Genomic DNA, 11,928 nt, shown 5'->3' on the forward strand with positions numbered 1-11,928 from the left:
AGGTGAAGAATTGGTTAAAGAGGTCTGCTTTCTCCTCTGGCGCAACCACCAGATTGCCCAGAGGATCTTGCAGGGGCCCCACATTTCCCGGTGCCTTCTTCATCCTCCCTATATATTTGAAAAAGGACTTTTTGTTATCTTTGATTTTGGATGCAAGTCCTAGCTCTATGTCCGACTTAGCTTTCCTGACAGCCCCCGTATAGGCTCCTCTTTGGCGATAGCACCCCCCTTCCACCGGGTGTAGCCACCTTTTTGGCAATCAAACATTCCTGGACGCCCTTGGTGAGCCAGGGGGGTTTTCAGGCACTCCTGCCCCCCTTGCTTTTTGTTGGGATGGTCACCCCTTGGGCCATGAGTATGGTCTCCTTAAGGAAAGACCACTCATCTTGGGCACTGAGTTCCCCTGCCCTCAAGAACCCCAGCGCCTCTCCCACTAGTCTCCTCAACTCGTTGAAGTTGGCTCTCTTGAAGTCTAGGGCTACTGCCTTGCTGCAGGCCCTTGACACCCTGCGCTGGATGGTAAACTCCAGCAGCGATGATCGCTATCACCCAGGTGGTCAAGCACCTGGAGGCCCCTTACCAGGTTGTTGCCTGTGGCCAGGACCAGGTCCAACAGGACATTTCCTCTGGTGGGACTGTGCACCTCCTGAATTAAGTGGAGGTCCTGTATCTTGGCCAGGAATGTCCTGGAATGGTCTGACCTGGCTGACTGTTCCTCCCAGCAGATGTCCGGGTAATTGAAGTCACCCATGACAACTACATCCCTTGCCTTAAGTGCCTCTACAAGCTGACCCAAAAATTCCAGGTCCAGCTCCTCCCCTTGGTTGGGGGGTTTGTAGTAGACCCCCACTGTTAAATCCCTCTCCCCATGGCCCCCTTGTATCTTATACCTATAATGCTTACTTTGTAATAAACAAATCTACTGACAAAGTTTAGTGCCCATATTTTTGGACTATTTTTTGTTCCAGTAACAAAAAATAATCAACAGTATGCATCTAAATAGCACTGATAAAGGCATAACATAAAAAACCTTTTGTGGTTTCAAATAACATTTTAATCAACTTAATTGAGGGGGAAAGAGCCAATGGGTCAGCACTTTATTACACAATCTGGATAAAGTTTAATGAAAAATTAAATATACTTATGCTGCAGATCAAGGGAAGCAACAATAAGCACAAATGATGCTCACACACCTAAAGCTCAGTTCCATAAGCAAACTGGCTCTCTCTCTTCACATATTGATTTGCTAGCACTGAAGATCCAAAAATAGTCTCTACCGTTTATCAGCAAAATGATCCAGGGGAAATAGTCAACAGGAAATTAAAGCCCTGGTGTTAGTGTCTAACGACAGTTAGGAAACAAAATGAATGCAGGAGTGTTAATGCAGTACAGCTTCAGTCTGGTAGCTATGTGGTGGTAAAGGGGTAAGATCACAAGCGAAGAAATGTTGTTTTCTTTCTTTCTCCCCCTCACCCACTTAGTGCCCAACCTCCCTCTCCCTCCAAATTGGATATTGGGTCCCACTTTGCAAGGTACTGTACACGAGAATAAAGATTGAGGCTAAGCTGAGTTTACTTTTTGTGGATGACTTGATTGCTTCTGTTTTTTAAAAGCCTACAGTAGAAAGAGAGAGACAGGTCTGAAACCAGAACTCACTGCTGGCTGCAGCAGGCCCCCTTTCCTGGCCCATGCAGTTAGGCTCCTTCTTGCTAGCTCTCCTTTTATTCCCGTGACTCTTGGGAGCCCAATGGGTCAGCTTCAAAAAAGTGCTCTCAGGCAAACCTTGTCCCTGGTGACAGGGGTATTCTATTGGGATATAGCAGGTATGAGTTCAAACCCTTTGAGGCTGGGGGGCAAGAGGGGACACATGGTCTAGCAACTAGGCTAATCATGGAGAAGGAAGATAATGTAATTTAGTCGGTAAATACAACCGTCTACGCAGATATCTATCTGTTCAGGGCAGACAGCCTGCTAAGATGCATGCACCGTATACAAATCAGGAGAAAACAAAATTACAACTGGACAGATGCATCTTCACGGAGGTTGAATTTCCCCACTCAAAAAGAATGGAGAGCAATGTGCTCCCCAGCTAAGTGAGGATCGATCTCTGGAGGTGGATCAGCACTTTCCAGCAGACTGAATGGGAGGACTGTGATTTTACAGGGCTAAACCAAATGCCAACCCCCCAGGGCTTCTTACTAGCTTCTCTCTGAAAGCGCAGGAGAATTACAACTTCACCCAGGTGAAGCAGAACATCTACACTGTCGTTGGCTGTGCAACCCAGGACTTTTCTAGTAGCTCGATCAGTGATGGTCAGTGTTTTCAGACTCAAGCCACCCTTTGTTAAACTCACAGCACCCATCAGAAAAGACAGCTCTGAGCTTTCACTCACTTTCTGACTATGAAAAAATAGAGCAATTCTGCTGCAAAGAACTCAGAAAGACCACAACAGGTCAGACTTATTTTGACACAACAGGTTCCTATATGAATCCTCTGGGTTTATCTCATGAATCACATAGGTGTTTGCACATCTAACACTATTAACACTGAGTGGCACCCTGAGAAGGATCTCACAATTTCCTCAGTGAGAATGACTGAGCTAGATATCAAATACTGAATGGGTGAAACAGAATTTATCCCAGTATTGTCAGATAACATTTTTCTACACAGGCTATCATTAATCCCTAACATGCTAACAAAGGCTGCAGATAAATATAGAGCGAATTCAGCAAGAAGTAATGCAAACCCTTGCAAGATACGAGCATGTACAATCAATTACAGGGTACATGCCCCAGCCCCCAAGGTGAAAAGACAGAGATGCTGCTTGACATCTTTTTCTAAGCACAGAGTAATTTAGTTGGTGACATGCTCTAAATTACTCTAGGCACAGACTAATTTAGTTAGTGATATGCTCACTGTTTTAATAATTTCTCACATTTTCCCCATACAAACAGATTGGAGAATTAGCAAAGGTTAACAGGAATTAATACGGTAACACGTGGATGCAAAAAATCAATAAACAGTTCTTAAGATGGGGCTGGTATACACTGAAGCTTTAGACTCTCCCCATTTCCTTAAGGGAGTCTTTCAATCTTGTCTCCACTTGTAAGGAATGCTCCATCTCCAGCTCCCCAAATACTCAAAGCCACCCTTCAGAGACACATTTAAACTAGACAACTTCCTTCAAGATCTGCCAGAGTGCTACGAGGTACTGACACAATTAATTTGTTTTTCCCTTTCCCAGGGTGAAAAGTAAACCATGCACCCAATTCCAGCTGTCTAAAAATGCTGGACTGGTACAGACTGTAGAAACAGTATATATATGGGGGGAAAAAGGAAAGGGGAAGAATGATAAATGGAGAAAAATGAGTAGGAGTCCATAAGACCATTTCTTCTGGCTGATTATGCTGGAATGATTTCAGACAAACTGCTTTCAAACAGTTCCCGTTTTCTGCCATCAAGCTTCACATTCCTACTCCTTTCCCCCTCTCCAGGCTTGAAGCACCGCATAGGGTTTTCCACAGAAAGGCTGATGCTCACAACTCCTTTGGCAAAGCTTTGGAAGGGTCACAATATCAGTTTTCTAAGTTGCAAAGCATCCAGCTGCACATCGCATCTGGACAGAACTGCAAAATAAAAGAATATGACCATGAGTTGTAGGTGGCTGTGCCTTGCCAGATCACAAGAGAAGAAAAATGAAACAAGACTGTTAAGACGAAGTTAGATTCAGGAATAAAGAGTCACAACTGGGCCAGATGACTAGATCAAATGACAAAGTGAAAAGTGAATCCTGTAGTCTGCAGCACAAACTTCTTGTAACCTCTCTCTCCTAAAGTGGGTCTGGATCTTTAGTATCTTCAGAGTCAGCACACAAATAATGCAACAGCTCGCCCTTCTACTTTCTCTCTCTGGCACAGTTACCTGCATATAAGCCTAGCCTTATTCCCCTGGTTGGTCTCTAAGAATCTCTGAAATAAGGTGAACACCTGTTATAGTGCCTTTGCTAAAGAAAAGTCTTTCAGCATTTCCTTCTTGAATACATCAGTGTGCAGGCTGAGTAGGGTGACAGTGAGATGAAGAATTATGAAGTAGTAGAGAATAGATTGGTTCCCTTAAGTGATCATTTCCAAGCTTTTAAAGATTTGGGTATTTTTAATTGTGTACTGGGCTTTTTGCAAAGAAAGCATAATACCGACAAGCAGGTGTTTGACTGAAAAACACTTTCAACACTTACTTGGTTGAAACAAAGGTTTTTTTGTTCAAATATATTCTAATATTCATACAAACTCCAAAATTAAAACAGTAAGTCTGGACTTTGCAGAATTTTGTGGAAACCATCATCAGCTTTATTAAGAGAGATAGACTGATGGAGGCCAATGCTTAGCTCAGTTTAGCAAGACAAACCATACAGCTATTCTGCTTGAAGCTCTCTATAAAGTCTCATGAATATGAGCCCTGTACAGTGGGATGTAGAACGCATGTTAGAACAACGATTCTCAGCAAGACACGTGTGTTTATAATGAAACATCTGCAGTTCTTGGACTAATCTAGTCACTTCTAGTTACTTGGCAAAATACCATAATACTATAAAATTTACAATATGCACTGTGACCACAACAAAAGAGCACCAATTGAGCAGATAAAAAAATCACTATATCTGCTGGATCTGACACCAAATAAAACACATGCACACATACCTCAAAGGATTCTGTATCAGCTGTGCAGCAGCAAGTTCTACTGCTTAAACCTTCTTCCATGGGAAAATGATTTTTTTTTAATGACAATTTACAAAGCTAATACAGAACAACTTATGATAGCATGTTGAAGGAAAAGGGGAGATCAAAGGTAGGAGAAAAGATACGTATTTGTTTTGTTGTTGTTTTTAAACTCATTTGTCACGTTTCCCTATCCTACATGTTCTTTTTTGCCTTGGGCTACTGAAAAGCACTAGTTTAATCAATTTCTTGTTCAAATCTCAGAACCAGGGAAGAAGGTGCACAAAGTCCATAGGGCAATAGTTTCTCTTTTACCTATTACAGCAGTTGACACTTAAATCCATACTTTATCACCTAAATAGCAATGGCCTGACCTTCACAATTGCTGAGCTTCTGCCACCTACAACGGTGGCATGCTGAGCATACTCATCATTTACATCAGGACACTTATCAAGGACATAATTGTAGGCACTTAACTTAAAAACCCTAGACCCACATTTCCAAATATTTTATGGTCATCATATTCTTAAAAGAAATGTGAGAGGCAAGGATTTCTTAGGGTGATATCATTTACTGGACCCACTAGACAGTTGGCATAGGGCAAGACAAACTTTTGAATGCAAGACTTGCATTTGAAAGCTTGTCAAATTCTATCCCAACTGTACAGCTGATCCAGTAAAAGATATTACCCTAAGAAATCCTTGCCTCTCAATTTCTGGGCCATCATGAGTACATCACTTTTATACAACCTTAAAAACATTTAGCCACAGGATCTCCCCTCTTTCCCCCTACTCCCTATGGTTGATGACATCAACATCTCCTCAGGAGATAAATATTCTTACTCTACATGGTTAGATGCATGCAATTTCTAAAAGTCTGATGAGAATGTTTTTTTTTCCTTCAGTTTAGTCAACCGTTATTCCCTTCTCAACACAAAAATGTCACCCAAATTTATTAGAAACCAGGGTTAATATTTTCACTCTGTGTGCTACTCCAAAGCCAGGTCCTTTGCAGCTGGCAGTAGAACAGTTGGTTTGCTTTTTGTTTTTACTTAATCTATTTATCAAAAAGGAAAATATATATTTTTCCCCGGGGGGTATGACAAACTGGTATGAGACTGCTGGGCAAACCCATTGGCGGGACCACTACTTGACTTTTAGCTTCCTTGATTTCTTGGAGTCTCAGAATAGCAGAGACTCCCAATGCCTGAAGAAGGGTGATTGTACCCAAAAGCTTGCCAAGAACTTTTTTCCAACTACTCAGGTGGTCTAATAAAGGAGATCGCATTTACTCAAAGAACGTTTCCTGCCTAGTTTTTATGACAGGATTTGGCAATCATTTGATTATTCAGAGGAGCACATGACATATTTCTGAATGAAGCTCGATCAGTTGTTACATAGCATATAATAAATAGTTCCTAAGCAAGAAATAAGTTGTAAAACAGCAAGAAATGTTACATATAATTCTATACAGCAATAAACTACGAATGGCACTCTAAACAAAAGTAATAATTGCCTATAGATCTGCCTATAAAGTTCATACTGATGTTTTATTATGTGTAAAGAAAGGGAATTATTTTACACTGGTTGGCATGATGCTAAACTGCAGCTGGTATACTGTATTCAAATTTGATAACCCCATTGATTCTAGAGGAGGGACAGAGACAGAAGAAATTAAAAAAACATTGAAAAGAACAGGAGGTCTGAAAAACACAACTTTTGAGGAAGGCTGAAGAGCTCTGAGCATGAAGAACCCACAAAGAAGGAGAAAGAATTGTCTCAAACTATGTACTGTCATATCAGATGGAGTACAGCAGGGGGTACTTGGGAAGGCCCTAGGGGGCATGCACAGGCAGGGATGGAGCGCCGCCACCCACCACCCCCTGCTGCCGCCTCTCAGAAGCAGGGCTGGGGCAGAGCAAGGGCAGCAGCACCTCTGTGTGGGCCACACAGGTGCCACCCAGCCAGTCAGACATGGTGGGGAAGCTGGCACGTGGTGGCAGCCAGCGCCGCCATCCACCACCCCACGCCGCCACTCCACATTTGGCCATGTGCCCCCCCGTCCAGGCACAAAGCACAGCCCCACTCCAGCTCTGTGTCTGGCCGCCGGGAATTGAAAACCCCTGGAGTAGAGGGATCATTTGGTCTCAGTTTGAAGCAGAAGTAATAATGGTACTTATGGTGCAGCAAAAAATAAATAATGGTAAAAACAGACTGCCAAAATGGAATAAATTTTAGAGGAGATATTCAGAGTTAGACTGTGCCTCTCCCTTTGGGATGATATAGGATGGAGGTATTCAACTGGCTGCAAAAGAGCCCAATCGTTAGCTGGTATAACTTGACACAGCTCTACCGAAGCCAGTCAGCCATGGCATTTTATGCCAGTTCAGGAATTGGTACCAGATCTGTAATGACACACACAAAGCCAGTTCCTTACTTCCATAATTTATTTTCTCTGAACACCAGCTAAGAAAACAGTTGTCAGTGCTGACAGTTATATATCACCCACCTGAACTTGGATCTTGCTTCTCAGAACAATCCTTTTACTTGCTGTGTGACAGGGTCAAGGTCAATGTCATAGAAACAAGGCCTTGTAGGCAGTCCTGGCATGGTGCTCATCTGTGGGAACAATGAAACCAAGTTAGATTCCTGCAAATGCAAGAGGATAAGTGCTCTGCACATATATACCTTTGATGAAGTGAAGGGCTTGATTGTTCTTTGTGAACTCGTAACTACAACTGTAATTCTTATGTTTTGTTTCTTTAAAAAAAAATTAAGCCATCTGCTACTTCAGTTCATTTTCTAAGACTGAGTTGATGAGCGAAAGGAAAGAAGAAAATAAAAACTCTGAAAAAATAGTTTGATAGTACACTGGCAAGAAATGAGAGTGAACTTCCTAAACAAAACAAAGGCACTCAATTTATTTTTTATCTCAAGAATATTCATCTACTTAAAGCAATGATATTGGGAAATCTGGAAAGGGTGAAGGCAGTATTATGGGAATTCAACAGCCCATCTGTTTGAATGAAAAAGAACTTGGCAAACAATAAGTCATGATGCCTTCACGACTCGCTACTTAATTAATAAATCAAGATGATTCACATAAATATGCATGAATTATTGGTGAATCCAGTTCATCATTTAGGGACCTTCCAACCTCTAGAACTTCATTTTTCACAAGTGTTCTGAATACCAGTAAGTCACAGAGCTGTAGTGGGAATCCCAACACAGAGGCAGTGACATTTCCAGCAGAACCACCAACCCCAATCTATTTACACAAGCATAAAGCTGCAAAAGCAAACTCATTTAAAATAATTCATTATTAAAGCCATTCTGCATAGCTTTATCTTTAAAAATACAAGCTGTCCCAATGACTTAAAAACATATGATTATCTCCAATTTCAAACAAATTATTACTTTTGTGTTTATTTTTACTTTAGTGACACCTTTCAAACATACCTAATGGTCTTAAAAGTTGTCAGTCCTACTTTCAAAATGATTTAGTTCTTTAGGACCCCAAAGTCACTTCTGAAAATGGGGCCTAGGAATCTAAGGGTGTGGACAGATCATAGAAAGTTAGGATTGGAAGGGACCTCAAGAGGTCTAGCCCAATTCTCTGCTCAATGCAGAAGTGTCCCCAACTAGATCACCCCAAAGCTTTGTCTATCCAGGTTTTGAAAACCTCCAAGGATGGAGCTTCTATCACCTCTCTGGGTAACTTGCTCCAATGTTTTACTACCCTCCTAGTGAGAAAATTCTTCCTCATATCTAACCTAATCTGCCCTTGCTGCAACTTGAAACCACAGCTCCACATTCTGTCATGTGAACCACTGAGAGAGAACAGTCTAGCTCCATCCTCTTTTGAACTCCCCTGCAATTAGCTGAAGGCTGCTATTAAATCCCGCCTCAGTCTCCTCTTCTCTAAACTAAATAAGCCCAGCTCCCTCAGTCTTTCCTCATAAGTCATGTCCCTGCAGCCCCCTCACCATTTTTGTTGCCCTCTGCTGGACTCTCTCCAATTTGTCCACATCCCTTCTGTAGTGGGGGGCCCAAAACTGAACACACTACTCCAGATGTGGCCTCATCAGTGCTAAATAGAGGGGAAGAATCACTTCCCTTGACCAATGGGCAACACACCTACCAATGCAGCCCAGTATGCCATTAGCCTTCTGGGCAGCAAAGGCACACTGTTGGCTCATATTCAGCTTATTGTCCACTGTAACCCCCAGGTCCTTTTCTGCAGAGCTGCTGCTTAGCCAGTCAGCCCCCAGCCTGTACTTGTGCATGGGACTGTTCCATCCTAAGTGCAGGGGTTTGCACTTGTCCTTGCTGAACCTCATGAGACTCCTTTTGGCCCACTCCTCCAGTTTGTCTAGGTCACTCTGAATGTAACATCTGAAGTGCTTCAAAGGTTGAGCGTGTACATCTGTCTTCAAAATGAAGCGTTTCCTGTTGTGTGTGTTTACTCTGTGGAAGTTGGCAAGGGTGGGCTCATTCATCCAGCATCCCACAGTACTCTGCTCTCTACCCTGCCTCACACTGAGGTAATACAACAGAATGTCAGCGACTGTCAGAGGCAGATTAAGGTTTATTGGGGACCTGGGCAAACAAAATTGGAGGCTATAGTGGGGTGGGAAGGTCCCCACCTGGTGCTAGCAGGGGAGGCTGGGTGGATCCTGCTGGGCTGGGGGGCACATGCCCACCTCTCCCCCTGCTCCCCTTTCCTGCTGGAACACACTCACTCACTGCACACGGACACAGACACAAACTCCCTCTCCCTGCCATGGACGCACAGGCAGACATCCACATTCTACTCTCACTCACTGTGCATGGATACACAGACACAAAGATACATTCCCTGCCCTGCGCACACACACCACACACACACAGACTTTCCCATTACAGGACTTGCCCCCTCCTCTTCTCCCAACTGATCCCTCTGAGGATGTTTCTCCTCCCTGCTGTGCTGCAACCCCAGCCCAGAGGCTTCCCTAAGATGAGGTGGTGGGGAGCAGAGCCTGCGGCACAGGGGCATGGCAGCACTGCCTTCTTCAGCTCCTTCTCCAGTGTGGCCAGGTGCGCCTGCAGCCTGGCGCCATGGTCACGCAGCACTGGCCACTGGTTTGGCTTACCGTGGGTCAGCACCAAGCCACAGCTATGCTCGCGTGGCCCCATAGCCCATGCCTTGCAGTGCTCCTGCCCCAGCCCTGGGTCCCCCAGTAGCAGTTCAGTCCCTGTCCCACTCCCTCCCTCACTGTGTGGGCCTTGATCTGTGCCCCCCACGCCCCTGCCCCCCATTAGACTTACTTGCAGAGGTGACACCGATCTGTGTTCCAGGCCATGCCCTAAGTAGGACCCCTTGCAGGCTAGACTTCTGCCCACCTGCAAGGGGAAACCCTGGCATCCAGAGACCCCTGGCCCTACTGGCCTGTGCACTGATCCACCTATGGTGAGCATTGTCCTGTGTGCTCTACCTCCACCATTTCAGAGTGCCCTCTCCCCCAGACAGAACTGGAAGAGGCACAAGGGGTTCAAGCCTTTCAGGCTTCTGATTCTGGCAGGTGGGGGCTCTGGGAAAGGTGAAGCAAAGTACCCAGAAGAGCATATAAGAAACACTGGCTCCATTCCCCTCACCCTGTGTGTTGGAGGGTGGTGGGGGTAGAGGAGCAGGATGTAGCAGCCCCATGTTGCACCCCCTGGCTGGAAAGCATGCCAGCACACGCAGCCCTGGGGATTTTGAAGCATTCCAGCTTAGGGGCGGGGGAGGATGACTGCTCTATGTTCGCCAACAGATGAAGTGCTTCCTTCTTGAAACACTTTAAATGTTATACCCGTCCCTGCTCTCAGTCACTTAAAACATAAAATTCTTAATAATGGGATTAATAGGTTTATAACAACAGCAACAATAGCTTTATTGAGCTAAGTGCTGTACAATTGTACAAGTAGTTGGGACCAACAAGGTCAGTAAAGGTGCTCAATGTGTTTGCTTGGATAAGATGTTTTTCCCCTTAAACCTTTGAGGAGGAGAAAGAAACCTGGGGTAAATATGCATAGCTCTGCTAAAGCCAATCATTTATCTGGCTCCAAAGGTCTCATTTTAAACTATATGTAGCTATCTTCCAGGGGAAACAATGTTTTATCTTGCCAAAGTAAAAACTGCACCAGGGGTCCCAAAAATTGAAAACACATGTTTGCTATTTTAGACCTGGTAAAAAAAGCAAATTCTGGCTGATGTAGTTCTTAATTCTTACTATATATATACTTGAATAAGATGACCCTGAATATAAGACAACCCCCTGATAATTAGATTCTATATATGGAAATTTTTCTGCCTTAAGTTTGTTTCCCCACACTGCTATTACAGGAAAATTAAATCTGGGGGGGCATATAGCCCCCTTGTCCTCTGCCCCCACACCTCTCTGTAGCCCCTTCTTCCCTTTCTTACTGTCAGAGCCTGCTCTCCCTGAGCACATGGAATTGAGGCAAATTTGAAATAAACATATGCGAATTACTACATAGACTCATTTAGAAATGGGAAAGAGAGGTGAAGCTTAGCTGTGAAAGTGAAGAGGTGCTGAAATGTATTCAATATAGTGGCTCACTGACTTGAGAGTCTCCAATGAGGGGGACCACATGCATTACATATATGTTATTCAGATGGGCTGCCCTAACCTAGCCTCGCGGTAGGTTCCCATCAGTGTATATGCCCATTATAGGCCATTTGTTTTATAATCACTCTCAGGGTTAGCTGCATTTAATCAATTTCATAGCTGGTTTCCATTCCTGAGCACAAGCTGATTTGGGAAGCAGTTTAACAATAGGTAATGTATTTAATGAGGATTTGTTGTATGTAAATGTAAGAGGGGATTTTTCCACCATGCTGACTGGAGGAAAAAAAAATCATCTTGTATTCAAGTATATATCATAGTTTTACTCTATCTTCTATAATCAAGTCAACCTTAATTACTACCTCATCCTGCAACTTAGCTTATTATTACAATGGCAGAACAAAACCTGTAATATCCAGGTTTTCATAGAATCATAGAAGTTGGGTTGGAAGGGACCTTGTATATCTTCAAGTCTAACCCCCCGCCTGGGCGGGAGAAAAAAACTGGACTCAAATGAGTCCAGCCAGGTAGGCATCAAGCCTCTTCTTAAAGACCCCCAGGGTAGGAGCCAGCACCACTTCCCTTGGAAGTTGGTTCCAGATCCTA

The 11,928-nt window shown here is 43.8% G+C and overlaps 1 protein-coding gene across 3 annotated transcripts in view; it reads right to left on the reverse strand.

The window, feature by feature from the left end:
• The window catches only part of MTHFD1L (methylenetetrahydrofolate dehydrogenase (NADP+ dependent) 1-like), a 276,586-nt gene that overhangs the window by 5,521 nt on the left and 259,137 nt on the right, over nt 1-11,928 (reverse strand). For 2 of the 3 annotated variants that reach the window (XM_019550079.1, XM_019550076.1), the window contains exon 26: nt 7,224-7,333. In XM_019550079.1, coding sequence (XP_019405624.1) covers nt 7,244-7,333 — 90 coding nt within the window. In that variant the 3' untranslated portion in view covers nt 7,224-7,243. Of the gene's footprint in view, nt 1-3,015; nt 3,617-7,223; nt 7,334-11,928 lie in introns of those variants that run through there. The other variant, XM_019550078.1, reaches the window with a different exon arrangement.

Source organism: Crocodylus porosus, unplaced genomic scaffold (assembly GCF_001723895.1).
Source record: "Crocodylus porosus isolate Cpor-Errol unplaced genomic scaffold, CroPor_comp1, whole genome shotgun sequence".
Taxonomy (NCBI): domain Eukaryota; kingdom Metazoa; phylum Chordata; order Crocodylia; family Crocodylidae; genus Crocodylus; species Crocodylus porosus.